At 39.2% G+C, this 21068-nt stretch overlaps 1 protein-coding gene and 1 pseudogene across 1 annotated transcript in view; one reads left to right on the plus strand and one right to left on the minus strand.

Moving 5' to 3' along the window:
• The window catches only part of LOC148121583 (uncharacterized), a 113561-nt gene that overhangs the window by 22510 nt on the left and 69983 nt on the right, over positions 1 to 21068 (plus strand). Inside the window, exons 2-4 of the mRNA XM_087906744.1 lie at positions 6956 to 7082; positions 7278 to 7338; positions 8470 to 9758. Of these exons, the coding sequence (XP_087762870.1) occupies positions 6956 to 7082; positions 7278 to 7338; positions 8470 to 9758 (1477 nt within the window). The remainder of the gene's footprint in view (positions 1 to 6955; positions 7083 to 7277; positions 7339 to 8469; positions 9759 to 21068) is intronic.
• Positions 11740 to 12021, minus strand: LOC148121584 (Nuclear RNase P; annotated as a pseudogene).

The following is a 21068-nucleotide window of genomic DNA, read 5'->3' on the forward strand; positions in this document are numbered from 1 at the left end:
TTGGAGGAGGAACAGGAAGTGCTCTGAAAGAATGGGAGATTTTATTAAACTATAAATTTCCCAGATTAGGGTTTTGTCTGACTATAGCGTGTAAGGACAAAACTGGAGGATGTTTGCTCTCAGAGACATTTGATCACTGCTCACCCAGTAGGGTAACTGCTGATGTCTTGAAGCCCAGCTTTGTGGTCCTAGAGGGACTCTGGTTGGCAATTAGGAGCACCAGAGATAGTTTACAGGTTCTTTCCAGGATTCTCTTATTCTGCTGTACAGAGCTGTAAGGAGGACTACAAGCCATGCCTTGGTGAATGTAGAAGCAACTGTCCTCAGACCAGGAAGAACAGGTTGACTGAGCTGTCAGAGCTGCATGGAGAGGGATGAACCATGAGCCAAACAGGTTCTATTGTTCTTTGTGGTCACCTGGGTAGTGGCCCTTGGCCTCTGATCTTTGTTGAGTGTGGGGGAGGCTCTGCCATCCTGGCATGGGAGACTATGAGCTTGTAATATTGTTGCCTCACACTATGCAATGGAGAATTGCTTTACAAACCTAATCCTGCCTCTGTTGCCCAGTGCTGGGTAGATAGTCCTTCAATTTCTTCAGGACTGGTCCTTGACTGATCAGTGGGAAGGAAAAATAAACCAGCTAAGGAGTGACCTCCAGTCTCTCTGACTTTCAGTGTATGATTATAGATGAAAACGGTGAGTACATAGGTCAAGCTTGAAGCTGGTAGATTCACAGTGCAGGAAGGGAGAGACAGGAAAGTGGCTGAGAGCTTTCCTACTTCAACTGTAGTTGAGATTAGCAATGTGAAAGTAGGTAATCAATTTTAGGTGCTCCATAAATGTCCTGATGGTCATTTCTTATTCTCCACAGACCAGGCAATCAAGAATCTGGATAGAGAACCAAACTTATCATAAAACCAAATTGCTGTAGTTACAGTAGTTCAACCAAAATAGATCTGAGTAAAATGTGGCCCTGCCTAACAGGACTGTTATTTTACTGGTTTTAAACATACAACCTGAGATAGAAGGTTTGAGAAATCTTTGATGTGCTCTAATATAAATCCCTTGTTTCTGAAGCACATGACCTTAAATCCTGTTTCTACTCTTCAAAATAATTTTTTGAGATTATAACTATATCGTATCCACATTTACTTTCCTGTCCCCAACCTTACCATGACCCTATATTATCTTCTAATTCATGGCCAATTTTTCTTTAACAACAATTGTGAATGTGACCTGTGTTTTTCTGCCTGATTTCCCAGGTATGAGGTGATGGGTTGACTGCACTGCATATTGAGAGTGTAATGGAATGTGCATACAAAGGACCCTGTGCTTTGGATGAGGAACAGGGTATGCTCTAGGAAATTGGATGAATGTCTACTAAAATACAAACTTTTTGGACTATGGCCTTGTCCACTGGACTGTGATATCTGAGTAATTTGATCTCTGATCACACCCAGTAGGGGAGCTGATAATATTCTGAGGCCCTGCTGGGTGGCATTAGCCACTGAAGGACTCTGGGAAGACTTAGCAAGCAGGAATAATAGTGGGAGGTAGCTTACAGGTGGTTCTTTCTAGGATTCGTCTTTGCTTCTGTTGTAATAAGTTATAAGAAAGACCACAAGCTATGCCAGAATGAGTGTAGGCTGTTCAGAGAAGGTCTGTTGAGCTGTCATTTCTGCTGGGATTTGGATGGACCATGCACCAGGCTGTGGTTCTATTGCTCTATGTAATGACCTGGGCAGTGGTCCTTGTCCTCTAAGCTTTCCTGTGTCTGGATTTCCTGGGGAGAAGGAGACTCTGCAGCCCTGGCATGGTAGGATATTATGCTTGTAATATCACTCTCCAGTGTAGAAACAAAGTCATGCTTTTGGTATGCAGTGGGAAGACAGATTTGAGAACTGATAATCTGGTTTCTAGAAGTTCTGAATATTGCAGCCTACTTTCAAGTTTGTCTTATAATTGTTTCAAATAGTTTAAAAGCTGGTAGAACTTCAGTGATGTTAATTTAGCAATGCAAGATTAAAATGTTTCTAACTTTCTGCTACCACCAGCTGCAATAGTGTGATGCAGTGATGTTTAGTTCCAGGGGACAAAGGGAGTTTCAGAGCTGCAGAAGTTTCTTAGGTGTGTATGGTGTTGGGCAGGGAGATAGAGCAGAATCTATATCTTGTGCTATAATCCATTTGACAGGAAGCAGAAATTATTCTATATTGTTTTGTGCTTGGGCATAAGTATGGCTGGGTTTACCTGAAAACAGAAGGAGGTGTAAGGACTTGCAGGACCGTAGTAGTAGATCATCTCTTTTTGCAGAAAAGGCTCTAGAGCATGGGGCCTCTCAGGAAGAAATACCAGTACCTGGAGCATCAGTAACAACAGTTTAAGGGTCACTTGGAGTTAATTTTGTGAAAATTGTGAAGTCTTTCTTTAATTTCTATATACATAGAATCATAGGTATCTGAATCACATTGGTCAAGATCACACGTTTCCTGACTAAGTTTCCTTTGGTCTTTTGATTAATAGCTGACTATATTTTTCTACCTTTGTTCTTGGCTTTTTCTCTCCATTCTCTTTATTCTTTCCCAAATATCATACACATTCTTGATTGATCAGCTTTGTGGTAATTTTTTCCCCCGAGACAGGGTTTCTTTGTGGCTTTGGAGCCTGTTCTGGAACTCTCTCTGTAGACCAGGCTGGCTTCAAACTCACAGAGATCCTCCTGTGTCTGCCTCCTGAGTGTTGGGATTAAAGGTGTGTGCCACCACCACCCAGAAAGAAGTCATATTATGTCAGTCTGTGTACTATTTTTCATAATCCCATTGAGTAGTCTTTGTACTTATAATATGAATGTAGCTTTGTAATCAGCTTTCCTGTTATAAATTGTTGGGAATTATCATTTTACTGTAGTTATTTAAGGTGCAAATTTAACATACACATCATCTTAATTTTGATGCATCCTGTGTCCAAGGATCATTTATTTACTTCTTTATTTATTTAGGTTTTGTTCCTCTTGTTAATCTGTGAGAGACTTTTGGTTTATTGGATAAAAGGTATTATGAATGTTGGCAGGTGGCTCAGCACATATTAACTTTGGAGGTGACCTAAGTTCAGATACCTACCATCAAGTTGTGAGGCTCATAACTCTACCATTTCAGATTGAGGGCATCTGAATCCCTCTTTTCTCTGTTGCTTGTATACATGTGGAAGAAATTCTCACTTTTGCACAAACATATGCAAAAAATGGCAATAAACTTGTTTCCAAAAGTGCTAGTGACTTACAAAGCAATAGAGAAAAACAAGTTGCTTTAGGTGTGCACTGATTCTTTAAAAATCTGTTATCTTGCATTTTGTTTTAAAATGTTTTCATTTCCTCACTCTGATTGCAGACTTACAGGCAATCATCAATCAGGGGGAGCAAAATGGGGTCTAAGTGATCCTACCAGACATACTTTTCTTTACTATAAGATAATGAATTTTTCTTAAGTAGTCAAAACTATTTTTTATAAAGTTAAGGCACAAGAAGGTTTCAAGTGAATCTCTCCATTTCTGGTAGAACAGCCTTCCGCACCCCAGTCATTTTCTATTATTGGTAAAGGATAAAGAACTGAAGTGTATAGGATGAGTGCTGGTTAGTAATTTCTTAGAGTTTTATTTTGGTTAGAATCTTGTTTTTCTTTAAAGGAGGATAATAGGTCTTTGTCAGTGCTACCCATCTATATTGTTGATTTTATTCATTATTATCTAAGTATATTGTTTATTTTCTGGAAAATAATGGTCTCACCAATTTTGTATTCAGAAGATTTCTCATGTTATGAGTTCCTTGAGTTTTTGTTGGTTTGGGAAGTTTCTGTGGAGAGACAGTTTTAATTTTCTCTTCTTTGTCTTAGATGTTTGCCTCTTTCCATTTCCTGGCATATCTATCTTTGTTTGTGTTTTTGCTGCTTAAGTGATCGATATGATTAATACATTGCCTTTGGATCTTTCAAACCTTCTTGTATATTATTGTCTCTTTCTAGATAGCCTCAGCTATCAGCATGACATAGCTTAGACTGATCTGAGAAAATACCAATTGAGAATATGCCTAGATCAGAATACCTGATTAAGGTATCTGAGAGAGATTTGTTGATTTTGATTAATATAGGAAGGCTCTTCCGCTGAGTTGGCAATATCTGAGCATGCAGCCCTGGGATAGATAGGAGAGCTAGTTGAGCACAAGGCAGTGACAAAGCAAGAGGGAAAGCCAGAAAACAATGGTTCCACATTTTTTGCCTTTACTTATTAGCTTCAGTATCTATCCTACACTGTCATAAGGAGGAATTGTGAAATAGGGTTAACAACCAAATAAAAATGTTCATTACCTGAGTTGCTTTTGATTGCATAATTTAATAACAACAACAGAGAACAAAGTTGGAACAAAAATGGGACTCAAAGAGGATTTTGTTGCTGCAAAGGACCTGGGAATGTTGACTATTAATAGAATGCTTAAGAAGTTAGAAAACTGTTCAGAGAGCTTAATCATCTGTTTTTGTAGGACCCAGAAGATGGGAATGTTGCCAGTAATGGCAGAGAGTGGAGGTCAAGGTCATAGGATTTTACTGGGCAGTAGGCTCTTCAAGGAATCATGGAGCTGGCCCAGCCTAACTCCCTTTAGAGACCAGGTTAAAGTCCATGGTTCCTGGGTCACTATATACCTCCCAGTTCCTGACAGACTGTTGTGTTCCCTCAGGCAGTTAAGCATTCAGGCTGATTTGTGCTTCTTTGTATGATCCCTTAGTAGTCAAGGAATCATGAATGCTTAACAGGACAATTGAATGTAAATATTGATCTTGTGTGTGCTGTATAGCTTGCAAACTTCATTATATCCTTTTATAGACATAGGGGGCTTGGTCATTTCCCCACTGCCCAGACTCATAATAATTATACAGAATTTTTATTAATTGTAAGACTGCATACCCAATAGCTTAGACTTCTTATTAAGTAACTTTTACATCTGAAATTAATCCATTTTATATTAATCTGTGTATCACCACATGGCTGTGACCTACTGGTAAGGTTCCATCCAGCATCTGTCTCCTTCAGTAGCTACATGGCATCTCCCTGATTCTGCCTTCTCTTCTCCTCTATCTCCATTTGGCATTCCCACCTTGTTCTATTCTGTGCTGCCATAGGCCCAAAGCAGTTTCCTTATTATCCAATGAGAATAAAACATATTCACAGCATACAGAGGGTAACTCTTACATGTTAATTTAATCAATTTCTATTCATCTGTGTATTGCCATGTGGCTGTGGCTTACCAGATAAATTTCTCAGCGTCTGTCTCTGGTGGGGCTACATGACTTCTCTCTGACTCAGCTTTCTTCCTTCTAGCATTCAGTATAGTTTTCACCAGCTACCTAAGTTTTGTCCTATAGCTCTGTTATAGGCCCAAAGCAGTTTCTTTATTAACTAATGATAATCACAGCATAGAGAAAGGAATTCCACAATTTGAGTTTCTGTAGCCTCAACCCATTTCCTGTTCTTTGTGCCTGCTGTGTGGTTGAAACTAATCAGTCAGCTTTCTTCTTTTGCTGTCATAACTTTCCACCATCATAAACTCTATCACTAAATCACACAGGACTCAGTAGAATTAACTGCTATTTAGTGATAAGGTGGTTTGGTAGCCTACTGTTTTCATTTTTGTTTGTTACATTTTGAAGACAAGGTTTGCCTGTGTAGCCCTAGCTGTCCTGAAAGTGGCTCTATATATCAGGCTGGCTTCAAACTCAGAGAATTTCTGACTCTGACTCCCAAGTGCTGGGGTTAAAGGAGGTCTTTTTTGTTTTTATATTGTTGTATGGTGGGTTTGTTCCTATCGAGAATATGCTGTTGTACTGAGCTTCACCCATATCTTGAATTTTAAAATTTGACAGAGGGTATCATTATGTTTCCCAGAATGGCATGTACTCATAACATTTATACTGCCTGTGCCTTCTGTGTTATTGGATTGTAGGTGCATAACCTTCTTCCTGCCTGTTTTGTTTGTTTTGAATTTTTATTTTAAAAAGAGTATTATACCTGAATGCATGGATATGTACCATGTGAGTACCTGGTCCTTACATTGATCAAAAGATGGTATTAGAAACCTTGAACTTGGAATAATGGAGAGTTATGATTCCCCCGTATAAGTCCTTGAGCCCACCTGTATGCAAGACTAGGAGGACTCTTTGATGTTGAGCCATCTTTCCTGCTCTGTGCTGATTATTTGTAATCAGCATATTAATTTCTATTGTTTTCATTAGTCCATTTGTAATTTTTTAAACACACAGTGCCTTTTAGTAAAATCTCATTTTTGTTGCAGTTTAAATGGGCAACATCAGGTTTCTGGTAGATGAATAAAGAGTTGAAGTGAATGTGTAACTCTTTGTAGAAACTTTAGCAAAAGCCTATTAGTTGTTTCTAGCTTTTATGTTTGTTTTATTGATTTTTTTTTACATGTGAAACAGGTATTTAGCATCATTTTTTGGCTGCCCTAGCAGTGATTGCATGGACTAGGCTAGTATTTAACTCAGAGGCAGATAGATATACATGCCTCTGCCTTCTGAGTGCAAAGATTAGAGGCATGATTCAATGCATTTAACTTTTTCATTTTATTTTCTTTTGTAATTAGGAATTAATCATTCATACAATTTTTCTTATCTGTACTCTATACTGGTGACCTGTTTATGTACCTTTAATTGTTGCTTAGTAGGCATTTCTCTTGCAAGGTGATATCCTATTCAAAGGGTTCAGAAATGACAGAGGTGAACCTCCTATTCAGTTTGCTTCTGAAGTGACTTGGTGATTAAATTATGATATCTTTGTCATGGAATAAGTATGGGGAGCACCAGAATTATATGACCATACTGTCAAAGAAGTATACATTTACAGTCTTGTCAAAATCATACTTTCTGTTGTACACCTGTATGGGATATTTTAGAATTCAGTGACCTATGATGACGTGCATGTCGACTTCACTTGGGAAGAATGGACTTTGCTGAATCCTTCCCAGAAGAATCTCTACAGAGATGTGATGGTAGAGACCTACAGAAACCTCACTACTATAGGTAAGACTGCATTATCTTTCATGTTTCAAATAAGGGAACAACTATTCATTGGGTAATGATGCTCTTTTGTAATGTGATTGAGAAAGAAGAATGGGGTAAATAAATCAGGCATGGTTGAAAGGTTTGCTTCAAACGGTAACTAAATTTTTTACAATTTTTAATATAAAACATACAATTTCTGGCATTATATTTTAGGATATATTTGGGAAGACTATAATATTGAAGAACATTGTCAAAATTCTAGAAGACATGAAAGGTAATTTTCATGTATAAGAAGAAACAAATGTACCTATGAAGAATTTGTTATTAATCCTATATGTTTTAAACAAAAGCAACAATGTAAATAAGAAAGTAAATTGATGTTTATTAAATTCTCACAAAATCATATACCTTAATTTCAGATAGGTGAACTACATTTGCAAGTCATTCTTTTAAGAAAGAAAACAATGTGGTAACCTATATTATCATTTGAATCATAATACACTGAGAGCTATACTGTAAAGTTGCCAATCCATTTATCTCATATTATTCATATTATAAAAGATATACACGTTGAAAAAGTGATAAGTAGATCTCTGAAACTATCTATTACACTAATAGTCCATGTAAAAGGTAGTTTAATCCATATACTTGTAGCTCTGTTAAGTATAGTGAGGGGGCATTTAGGGTTATGAATCAAGGGGCAGCTGTTATGGAGTGGCCTTAATCCATAAACCACAAGTCTATGAGGACAGAAAGTCAAATTGGATGAACTCAATGTGGAAACCTTATATTTGTTATTCTTCGTTTACTGGGTACATCATATATTACTCTGGATACAAGACACATGAGCATAGGGATGTGAAAAGACATAACAATCCTCTCTCTCAGAACAAATACAAAATATGTAGGAGTCTCCATGTTGAGTATACATGTTGAATTTGATATACACGTATAGAAGTAATTGGTTTACTAGTCCCATTGTTAATATATCAACAAACTCACATTTCAGAAAAGTACCATGAGTACTAGGACTGTGTAAATACTTCTGTTTGTCCTAGTTCACTTAGCAAATGTAGCATCACTCGCAGTATAGGAAACGTTATGAATACAATAACAGTGGTAAAGTTCTGAGATGTTAAGTTCTCTTCAAATACATGAAAATTATCATACAAAAAAGATTCTGTAAATGTGAACCATGTATTAAAGGCTGTTATCAGTTATCTTCAAAGATGAAAAGCAAACATTAATGAATGGGAAAAAGAAGATTGTAAACATGGTGATAAAACCTTAACATATAATTCCTCTTTAAAATAGGACTAAATTGTAAAATTAATTTATTCAGATAAAAATATTCAACAATGTATTAAATGTAGTAATGCTTTAACATGTACCATTATCATTGTAGGAATGAAAAAAGTCAAACTAGAAAGAAAAGTTCTGCAGATTCTCAATGTGTTAAAACCTTTGCACGTGACAGTGATCTTCACAGTCATGAAAAAACACATACTACATTAAAACCCTATGAAGGAAATGAGTTTGATAATGCCTTTTCACATCACAGTCATCTTCAAATGCATAAAAGAACATGCACTGGAGAGAAATCCTATGAATGTAATCAGTGTGGTAAAACCTTTGCACATTACAGTGATCTTAAAAGGCATGAAATAATCCATACTGGAGAGAAACCCTATAAATGTAATCAGTGTGCTAAAGCCTTTGCATGTCACAGTAGTCTTCGAAAACATAAAAGAATTCATACTGGAGAGAAACCCTATGAATGTAATCAGTGTGCTAAAGCCTTTGCATTTCACAGTAGTCTTCGAAAACATAAAAGAATCCATACTGGAGAGAAACCTTATGAATGCAATCAGTGTGCTAAAGCCTTTGCATTTCACAGTAGTCTTCGAAAACATAAAAGAAGCCATACTGGAGAGAAACCCTATGAATGCAATCAGTGTGGTAAAGCCTTTGCATGGCACAGTCATCTTCAAAGTCATGAAAGAACCCATACTGGAGAGAAACCCTATGAATGTAATCAGTGTGGTAAACACTTTGCATATCACAGTAGTCTTCGAATACATAAAAGAAGCCATACTGGAGAGAAACCCTATGAATGTAATCAGTGTGGTAAAGCATTTGCACAACATAGTCATCTTCAAAGTCATGAAAGAACCCATACTGGAGAGAAACCCTATGAATGTAATCAGTGTGGTAAATCCTTTGCACAGCACAGTCATCTTCAAAGTCATGAAAGAATCCATACTGGAGAGAAACCCTATGAATGTAATCAGTGTGGTAAAGCCTTTGCATTTCACAGTCATCTTCAAAGTCATGAAAGAACCCATACTGGAGAGAAACCCTATGAATGTAATCAGTGTGGTAAAGCATTTGCACGTAACAGTACTCTACAAAATCATGAAAGAACCCATACTGGAGAGAAACCCTATGAATGTAATCAGTGTGGTAAATCCTTCACACAGCACAGTCATCTTCAAAATCATGAAAGAACCCATACTGGAGAGAAACCCTATGAATGTAATCAATGTGCTAAAGTCTTTGCACGTAACGATACTCTAAAAAGTCATGAAAGAAGCCATACTGGGGAGAAACCCTATGAATGTAATCAGTGTGCTAAAGCCTTTGCATGGCAAAGTCATCTTCACAGGCATGAAAAAACACATACTGGAGAGAAACATTATGTATGTAATTAGTGTGGTAAAGTCTTTGTTTATCATAGTCATCTTCAAAGACAAACAAACACATGCTGGAGAAAAGCCCTATGAATGTAATGAGTTTGGTAAAGGCTTTGCACTTCACAGTTCTCTTCAAATGCATAAAAGATTACACACTGGAGATAAACTCTATGAATGTAATCAGTGTGGTAAAGCATTTGCATGTATGAATAATCTAAATCATGAGAAAAGAATCATACTGCAGAGAAATCCTATAAATGTATTCAGTGTGATAAAGTTTTGTACTTTATATAGGAGTAAAACTTTTGTGTGCAACAATCTGTTAAAATCTTTGCATATTACAATGGACATTGACTACATGAAAAAGATACTGAGGACTTCTTATTAGAAAGTGTTTGGTAGATCTTTAACCAAAACACTTATAATCAGCTGCACAATGATTTGGGATTCTCTTCTGTATGCTGTGAATGTATTTTGTTACCATTGTCTAATAAAGAAGCTGGTTAGGGCCTATAACAGGGCAGCAGAGAGAAAGGCAGGAATTCCAAGCAGAGATAGTGGAGAAAAGAAAGTGGAGTCAGACTCCATGTATCTGCTGAAGGAGACAGATGCCCTTACTGGTAAATCACAGATTTTGTGGTAAAATTAACATTTAAATTAACATTTAAGAGTAATTAAAAACTCTCAGTGTAAAAACGGTGGAGAGGCTTGAACGCTATCCTGATTGGTTAATGCCATTCTGCTGGTCTGAGCATGTGCAAGCAAGGGTGCAGGCAAGGGTGCTCAGCCCCACGCGGCCAAGCCAGGTATACCTCCAAACTGCAGGACCACCTGTGCCTCCAGGTGGCTCCCCACATCTCCCTCTTCTCTTGTTAATAAGAGCAATAAGGCAAAACTATTTTTCAATCTGGTCCCCACCTCACTTGGGCTAGCAGGTAGCACACCAATCAAAGACATACAGCACTTCCACCTAGACACAGCATGCCAAGAATATCTCTGCTCCCACCCATTCCTAAGGAAGGAAAAGGCAAAGTAGAGTCAGTCAGAAAATCGTTAAGAGATAAGAGGTTGCACAGGGTGTTGCTCAAGTCGATGTTGTGAAACAGTTGCTCTTGGCACCGCCCAGAAGGTCATCTCTGCTGTCTCTGCACGAATCTTCCACAGCAGGACACTCAGCATCCACTGGGTCATCTCTCTTCTTTATTTCTCTTGTCAGTCTCGCTGGCACCCAGATGTATGGCAGCATTCCTAGAAAAACATAAACAAAACTCTCCTCCCAAATTAACATTTTAGAGTACTAAAAACTCTCAGTGTAAAAATTCAGCACAATCAGTACTGGAAGTAGGCTGGTTTTGAACTTAGAGATCTACATGTCTCCGTTTCAAAGAGCAAATCTTTCAAACAGAGCATGTCTGTCTGATGCTGTTTTTCCAGCAATATTTTGAATTAAAAATTAAGTGTAAAGAATGCAAGAGAAATCCTTTCTCTCGGGGAAGCTGTCACTGGTAGTCCCCCTCTATTGTCTAATACCAAAACAGTTGTCACTGGGAATTGAACTCATGACCTTTGGAAGAGCAGTCAGTGCTCTTAACCTCTGAGCCATCTCTCCAGCTCCCTTTTCAAATGCGAAAAAAACCTCTAGGTAGCATTGTTTTATTCCACCTGTTGCCAGAGGCAATAGGTAATGGTAACCAGGTTGACGCGCCTTTATTATGATAATTAGGACCAGTTCTTTGAGGGAAAATGGACATCGGCATTCGATCTGACTACTTCCTGCTGACAAAGGGACGTTGTGAATTTTTTGGGGGATAAATGTTTTTATCTGACTAAATTTTTGGCAACAAATGTTTTTATCTGACTGAATTTTTGGCGACAGCAGCTGTGAGCGGTGGCAGCAGCAGTGGACGGCGGCTCCGCCTCTGAGGCCCATTGTGGCGCGCTCCGCATGGCCCAAAGGCATGGCCCCGCCCCGTTTATCCCGTAACTGCGAACTGTACCTCAGCCTCACCTCACCTCAGGCATTGAATTCGCACCGCCGGCCGTGAGTCTTTTCCAAGCTCCGGCGAGGGGGGCATCCGCCCACCCGTGGGGGGGCTTCTCCTGCCCGGTCTGCCCGCGCGTGGAGCCCCGTTCTCTGGGAACTCACCTCCCCGCTCGGGGAGGGCCCGGTTAGGGCCGCGGGGGGGCCCCAGTCTCAGACCTTCCCAGGGGCCGGGGAGTGACGAGCACTCAGCACGTGGGCCCGCCGATGAGCTTCCTCCGCCTGCCCATGTTGCTATGGAAACGCGGTTCAGAGTTTGACCCCTCTCCGTCTTTAGGTCTTTAGCAGCGCTGCTGCTCACCACGCAGCTTCCGCTTCTGCCTCCCGAGTGCTGGGATTAAAGGCGTGCGCCACCACCGCCCGGCCACTTCCTCAATCAAAATTAAAGTTTTCTGTACGTGAGAGCCAGAGACTGAGCTCTCTTAACAAAATTAGGCGAAAATCACCTCAAAAACTCTGTGGCTCTTTAAGAACAAGAAAGGCAGTCTTCAAGCATGATCAAACTCGCCTCCCTACGAGACTGTTGCCCCGGTCTCTAACAGTGAGTACGGACGGAGGAAGCCGCGGATCTCCCAACCGTAAACCTCGCCTTTTTTGCTGTTGTTTTTATTTACATTCCTCCTGCACTGAACTTAAGGGATTTTTCTTCCCCGTTGCTTTCTGTACCTTCTTTCAGATACCTTAACTTTGATTTTCTTTTTAGGCCTATACTTTTTCCATTCTTTTTCCTCCCCTTTCTGGAGGATTTAACTGATGTCACTCACCGCTCCACGTGTTCAGAGTTCTGAAATTCACGGCTCTCTGTGTCCTGGTGTCTGATCTCGGCTTTTTCTCCCGGGCTGGGCGCTTCCTTCTCAGGGTCCCCCAGCGTAGTTGTCAGGGTCCCTCGGTGTCCCGGGGTTTCGAGCACCAGTTGCGGCGCGCATCCTGACCAGCAGGAATGAACGCCACCAAAAACGAGAATTCCTTCCCTGGTCACGTCTTTATTCGGAGCCCTTTGATTGAGGAAAATTGGGGGAAGGGAAGATAGAGCCTGGACGAGAGAAAGCTTAGAGAGAGAGGAAGTAGAGTCCAGAGGCAGCTGCTTTTAAACGGTGGAGAGGCTTGAACGCTGTCCTGATTGGTTAATGCCATTCTGCTGGTCTGAGCATGTGCAAGCAAGGGTGCAGGCAAGGGTGCTCAGCCCCACGCGGCCAAGCCAGGTATACCTCCAAACTGCAGGACCACCTGTGCCTCCAGGTGGCTCCCAACAGTAAAATACAATATAATAGGAATGGGTTAATTTAAGATGTTAGAATTAGCTATTAAGAATCCTGAGCTAATTCTAGGCCAAGCAGTGTTTTAATTAATTAATATAGTCTCTCTGTGATTATTTCTGGTCTGGGCAGCTAGGAATGAACAAGAATCCTCTGCCTATAACACAAGATTATTTCTTCTGTAGAAATAAATTTGACAGTGTTAACTATGTTTTCAAGCATTATCATTTCCTTTTTATGTTGTTTGTACTTACAAACTCATGGTAAAATGAATTTGTGAATTTATGAAGCCCTATGTGTAGGGCAAATGGGCCAGTCAAAAAACACATCCAGACCCTGAAAACAGAGCCAGTGAATTACATGATTTTTGACTGTGAAACTGGAGCCAAAGAAATACATTCTGACTCTAAAACTGAGACAAAGAAACACACTTTGTTCCTGAATCCAGAGCCAATGAGAGAAACACCTGACCCTGAAACCGGACTCATTTCATAAGTTTTCCCAAATGATTTATTCCATCATCTTAGAAGGTTCTCAGACTTCAAGCCTACCTGATTGCTTCATGGTGAAGAAAAACTCTGTAAGCCATTGGGTACCTTAACACCTGTATTATAGGAATGAATTCTTACAAGAGAAAAACATTCATGAGTGAAAATATGTTTAAAGAGTTGTTTTAATTGTGATTATGTGATATCAGAGTGTTTTTCTGTGAATGTGCATACTGGTTTCTGATCATGTTAGACCCTTGGATTTTCTAGCAGAAGTTACAGGAAGTTGTCAAAAATTAGATCTTGGTCCTGGGGTTGTACATTTCTTAACTGCCCAGCCATGTTTCTAGTGCTCTAGATATTTTAAAGCCTATGTGTTTCAATTCAAAGTCAGGAACTAGGGAGAATCTCACACAGATGAAAACTCTATATCTGAAAATGATTTTGTAAAGACTTTAGACCTCACAGTTGTCTTTAGCTTCAAGAAAAAAATATTTCATTCATTTATTTTTTATCATAGCCCCATGAAAATGTCATTAATAGCAGTAAGGTGTGATTGGTTGTTCTAAGTTCATCTTTACCTCAGCCTTGGTGACTCAGAAGATTGATAGCATCAGAAACTAACTTAGACTTGGTGCTTAAAGAATTTTTCCAAGCCAAAATCTCCACAAAATGAGGGGAAAGTACAGTGAATGATCAGGAAAGAAGTGACAATAAAAGTCTTTTAATGATGGTTGACTATTTAACTATAGCCACAAGAATGAGTTTATCTCCAATAAGGTACTGATATATTTTTATTTCAATTCTAATGCATAATCTAAAAGATAGTTTTGATCTGTAGATCTCCATCTGCCTAAGTGGCTAGACTTGCATCCTCCTGTCGCTATTTAAATTGTTCAATGTATAACCTCAGGCCTGAACCTAAAAAAAAAACACATAAGGATGACAGTGTATGTGGAATGCAAAATCTGGGCCAGGTTGTCTCCTCTTTTAGCATTAACCACCATTGAATGCATACTGTTATTAAAGGAATTCATGTCTATTAACTTTAAGTGTGTGAATGATTTATTCCTGGGAAGGCATATTAATTCTAGAATAGCAGTACCTCCAGCATTGTAGAAAAATGTTTCTGAGACAAACTTTTGTATGTTGGATAAGGTTGCCTTGATCCCATGCCATTGCTCCCCAGAGCAATGACCTTGTTTCCCTTGTGATTAAACTAAATACTTAGATTAAAGAACTCAACCACCACTGAGCTCTAAAATTAAAAATTTGAGTCATGTAGTCAACTGTCCATTTTATTAATAGGAAAAGGATTTGTATGTGGAGCATGGCTTCCACCTTCAGACCAGAAGAGGAGGAATAGTTTACTGCATACACTGTCAGTAAGCAAACAGCTGCTGGAGTTACCATTATGAAATAGCTTCTAAATGTGACAGGATCAGGGATTTTGTAATTTCCCAGCGTGTGTTAATCTATGTCATGTGAATGAAGGCAGGATAGATTTTGGGTGTACAATTCGGAAAGGTTAGCTTGAGTCAATAAATATTGAATTTCTAACACAGCAACTCTCCTATGCTTATGTGTTCAATCCTGCCTGTCATTATATCCAGTAGCTGTAGCTGTGTGTTTCAGGTCACAGGACTCATCAGCTGACATTGCACATAGGGCATGGTGAAGTAATATCTTTTTAATGTCAGTCTCTATACCAGTTAATGTTTTTCTCTTTTTCAAAGTCAATATAACTGTGTGTTTTTAAAAATTATATTTATGTTTTTTTATAAAAGATAATTCTTGTTTTCACTTTTTAAATTTTATTTACTTTATATGCATCACTGCTCTAATCTGTTTCTATTCCCTATTGTTTCCAGTCACTAAGAATTTCTTTCCATTTTTCTCAAATGCTGTTGATCATTTCTGTCTTCGGAAGCTTAGGCTTATCTCACACTATAGAGTTGAAAATTGCTTTGAACACCTAATCTTGCTTCTGCTGCCCAGAAAGCAATTCCTGAAACTGCTTCAAGACTGGGCCTTAACTGTTCAGTGAGAAGAAAAATAGATGAGTAAATGAGTGTCCTCCGACTGACAGACTGTAAAGCAGGTGTAGTCCCAGCACAGAAAGGGATGGCCAAGAAGTTGCATGCAAGTTTCCCCCTTAGACCATAGCTTACATTAGAAATCAGTAGTGAGGTAATCAATTTTAGATGATTATTAAATGTTCTGACTCGCCATTTCTTGAATCCAGAGAGCAAGAAATCAAGAATCTGGATAAAGAACATAACTTATCATGAAACCAATTTACAATAGTTACACTAGTTTGACCAAAATAGAACTGAATAAAATGGTGTGGCCCTGCCTAAAAGAACTTATTTTACATATTTAAGATGCACATCCTGAAATAAAATGTGTGACTAATATGTTGTGCTCTCTAATACAAATCCCTAGTCTCTGTAGCATGTAATCATAAAGCCTTTTTATGAATAATTTTTCTAGAATAATTTTGTGGATTATATTTCCATCATTTCCATCATCTCTTTCTTGCCTCTAAGCCCTTCCATAGACACTTCATTGTTTTCTAATTCATGGCCTCATTTTGATTTAACAAGAGTTACTGTTTTAATGCGACCTTTGTTTGGCTTCAGGACTTCTTAGCTCTGAGGGAATGGGTTGGTTACACTGGTCAGTGACTCTGTAATGGAATACATACACAAGGGACCCTGTATCTTGGAAGAGGAATAGGAGTCTGGAAGACTTTCTACTGAAATACCTATTTAGCAGACTAGGACTCTCTCTTACCCTAGAGTGGAATGGCAAAGCTGGAAAGGGCTGTACTGGTTTAGTCATTGGTTTCTGCTCATCCTGTAGGAGAGCTGCTACTGCCTTGCAGCCCAGCTGGGTAATAGTAGTTATTGAGGGAATCTGGGCAAGCCTAGCAATAAGGGGCTTCAGTGGGAAGTAGATTGTGAGCCATGATGGAGCCAATAGAGAGTCATGAGGATATTTCTTAACCCTAAATTGTTTAATTTTGCCTCCAGTCCTTATCCCACCTTCCTCTGATGAGATAACACTACCATTGTGGGGTTGGGGCAATGACTGATCTGGTTTCTTCCAGTGGATTTTAGGGTATCAGGTGGCAGTATTGTGATATGATTCCATAGAGACTCTTGTAAAGACCAAACTCTCAGATGTAGACAGAAAAGGAATTCCTTTACTGTTGTCTGGGAAGAACTAAAATGTCCAAATTTCATAAGACATTCTTGATGAGCTCATAATAGTCCCTGTCTATTAGATGTTTTCCTTTAATCTCTACAGTTGGTCTCCAGAATGATGAACCCCCCACCAACTTTCACACCCATTTATAGCTGTTTTATCAGTTCAAAGTTGGCATGATTCCATTCCCATGTAGCTTTTGTATAGAGAGAGTAAAAGGTACTTAAGATCATTTAATTTGAATGTTAAAACAAAAATGTCCTGTCCTTCTTTGCTGTGCGAAGGTGTTCCAGGAGCCAAGGGGTGATGTCTCACATCTGGGCAACATCTTTTTATCAAGGAGAAAAATATTAGTGAGATTTGCTATTTAAATAACATCTCATGTAGACTTATATCTAATGTCTGTTGGGTTAGATCCCTTGTATTGTTACCAGTTCTCTTAGTCCTTGATTGAATTTTCTCCTTAAATACTGAAGAAGAATGCAGGTTGCCAAAATTAATCTTTTTTCTGAGTTGTTAAGGACAGTTGACCAACTAGTCCTCAGAGGTCACTTGGGCTTGGAAGGGATCTTAGATTCTTCAAGTCTCACTTTTATTGTGTGTCCATCAATGTGAGAATAATACAAAGGCTTTGCTTTATGTACTGTGGCTTTCTTTGAAGCCTTGAGGAAATATTTCCCACAGTGATTCTCCATTTTAGACTGGATAATGTTTCAGATTCATTGAGTGGGTTCTCCATGGCCTCCACGAACTGGACAATACGTGATCAATGACCTTTTGTTCCTAGGAACCTCACTGACCTTGTATGGAATGGGGAGAAAAACTCCCCTTTTTAGTCCTTCTAACCACATTAGAATAGCCTCTAAGAATAATTATTAAACAGCTAGAAGGTCATTTTTACACCAGTTTTGTACTTTTAACTACTTTATAATATTTCAATATTCAGATACAACTTAATAAACTTTATTTGACATACATTTTAGACAGTCCTTGAAATAGTTGATATATGATCTTGCCAACATCAATAAATATATGATCTCTAAACCTCATCCTTTATATACCTTAAACAACTTACTCAGACCCTCACAGCATGCAAAACCTTTCCTGTCTTGTTTATTCTGGAGCCACACAGTCATCATTATTTTCTTATATTTAAGTCTTTTTTTCATTAAGGGCATTTACACATTTATCTTCTTCTAATATGTTCTTTTATGTACTGCTTCGCTTTTCTAATATGAGAAATAGAAACATTGACAAATATGTTTATCATCTGTTGTGAGGTTTTTCTCCCCTGTGGTAGGGGAGGAAGCAATGTAAGTCCCAACTGTTAGTCCCAGTGAAGATGCAAAATATAATTTCACCAACGTCCATCCTGAGGAACCAAGGAGTTTGTTGAGCTTATTTACTGAGCATGGGTGAAAAGATACGTATAAAGATTTTGATACTGTAGTAGTTTTAGTCAAAATGACACCCAATGTCCCATGGAGAGTGGCACTATTGGGAGCTGTGGCCTTGTTGGAGGAACTATGTCATAGTCACTTTCTGCTGCCTGTTGATCTGGATGTAGAACTCTCAGTTCTTTCTCCAGCACTGGTCTGCCTATATCCACCATGTTTTCTGTCATGATGATAATGGACTAAACCCTCTGAAACTGTAAGCCAGCCTCAATCAAATATTTTCCTTTATAAGTTTTGCTATGGTCATGGTGTCTCTTCACAGCAATAGAAACTCTAAGATACCCAAAAGCCATATAACTAAAAGATGACTATTATATGTGATTATCTATTAACCTATGTTTCTTAATTATACATTACATCTTATGTAGATTTTTGAGACAGATTTTTTTCTGTAGATTTGTAGTCTTTCCTGGAACCAGATCTTGTAGATCAGGCTGGCCTTAAACTCATAAAGATCCACCTGCCTCTGCCTCCCATGTGTTGGGATTAAAGTTATGTGCCACCACCGCCCAGTTATACATTACATTTAAAAATGAGATGCAGAAGCACAATACCTTAATCAAGAGCATTAATATACATATATAACAAAATTGAACTTGAGTTTTGATCAATAAACTAAGATCCATACCAATTCAAATCTCCTGGGTAGAAAATGTCTTATTAGATTACACATCCTAGTCACAGTCCTTCACTGAGGGAACAACAGTCAGTACCTGAAGCAGAGACCATGGAGGAATTCTTCTCATTGGATTCCTCTCCATGGTCACTGAGCTTGCTCTTTTATATAACCTATGGCCTCCTACCCAGGCATGGTACTAGCCACATCAATCACTAATCAAGAACATACACAGACTACCTGTACCAAGTATAATAGAGTCATTTTCTTGATTAAGGTTCCCTCCTAATAGATGTCTAATTGAAAAATCTCACCCTCACAAATAATCTCCTTTCAATTTGAGACTCAAAGATATAACTATTAATCTTCACAGATAAGCTCCTTTCACTTTAATACTTAAACACATTACTACTAAGCCATAACCTTTCCTTTCTTACTTATCCCTAATATCTCAAGTCAGTATCATATCATAAAACACGACATAGCTTTAAAAATCCCAAAATGTTTAATTCTTTTTAATTTCAACACTTATAAAGATTAGTCTCTTAATTGTGGGCTCCTATTACATTAAAAACAAGTTAAATACTTCTTTATTCCAAAATGGAAGAAATGGAAGAACAAAGACATGGTCACAATTAGATGACGCTGCCTATGATTCCAGTCCTGCCCCTTCTTAACCACCCCCAGATACACAAATGTTTAAATAAACAATGCCCAGGGGTCTCCCATGTCCTCCTACCAAGCTGAGAGCTCCCATATTATATATAACTCATCATGTACTCCATACTAAAGCAAGTCCACAGGAGACATGTCTCTATGAAGGAATGGCTTCCTTGTGTGAGAGCAGAAAGGTAGCAGGGATGTGTCTCAGCTGGGAAGGACTTGTCTAGAGTGTTCCAGTTAGAGACTGTGGGTGTGGCTCAATGGCAGAGTGCTTACCCAGCATGCATGCGGCCAGAAATAAAAGAATCATCCTGAGTTGTCTGTGGTTTTGATGTCAGAACCAAGAAAACAGATGAGGTCATTGTGGCTAAGCTGTTCTGTGTTTTCTAGGGATTCTCTGCTTCCATTTTGGATGGCCTTCCATACATGCCCAAGTTGAGGGTGGGATTTACTCCTCTCAATGGAGATCCAACTTTCTCAATTCCATTTGCAGAAGAACCCTTCTTACCAGTTATGTGTTCTTGGTAACCTGGTCAGAAGCCATTTAATCATTTTTATAGTTGGTCTTCTCAAACATTGTTCAGGCCATGTGATTCCAGAGGAAACTCCACAGATGGGGAGGAGTGCTGATGGCAGGCTCTGGAGTGAAGGAAGTGGTAAGCAGACATTTCTATACATGCCCTTGACATGCCCAGAGGTGTTTCCCCAGAGGGTCTAAGATTGGTGATGTTGGTCATGAAGATGAGCCATAGGGGGCCATTAGAAGGAACCACAAGAGACAGCTAGAGGGTGAAGGCAGTGATTGTCACAGCAGCTTTCTTCCCACACCCCTGGATCCTGACATGAACTGAGTTTTAGAGTTGAACCCATTAAGTGTAGATGAAGTGGTTTTCTGGGGAACTGAATCCTGTGTTCAATGGTAGACAGAGCCATGCTTCCCCCAATGGACATATACTCCTTACTCAGTGAGTGGGATCTGGAGAGAAGGGAGTTTCCAACCTTAGGCAGAAGATTAAAGTTGAAGACTGGGCTTGAAAACCCAAAGTGTCTGTCATCACGCCTTGCCATTCACCTGGCCAGGGTGAATACTAAATCAGAACCAAGATGGCACCCAAGGAAGAACATGGATGAGCACTGTGCCGAGGGCCAAAGTGCTCTTGAGCAGGTCCATTCTGGATCCAGTATGATACAGCTCAACATGGCTGTCATGGTGGTGTGAAAGTGCCAGTTGTGGTCATCTTAATTCATCTGAGAGATGATCTTCAGTCATCCCATTGTCATGGAAACCTGACCCAGGCACCTTATGGCTCCTCCCAAAGGCAGCTCATCACTCATTCCTGTAGCCTGTTGTTAGCCTCCATGGTCCTTATCACTGGGAAGGGTCACTCCTTCATAGAGACAGGGGATGTGGCCATTATATATCACATGTAGACTTGCTTTATAGTGTGAGGTACATGATGGGTCCCCTCAGTTTGGCAGGATACATGAGGGAGCCCTGGCCATTGGTTGTTAAAACCTACTCTGTCTATCTAGAGGTGTTTCAGAAGAGGCAAGATTGGAATCATAGACCAGCATCATCA

This window comes from Myodes glareolus, chromosome 6 (assembly GCF_982192425.1).
Source record: "Myodes glareolus chromosome 6, mMyoGla1.1, whole genome shotgun sequence".
In the NCBI taxonomy this organism is placed as follows: domain Eukaryota; kingdom Metazoa; phylum Chordata; class Mammalia; order Rodentia; family Cricetidae; genus Myodes; species Myodes glareolus.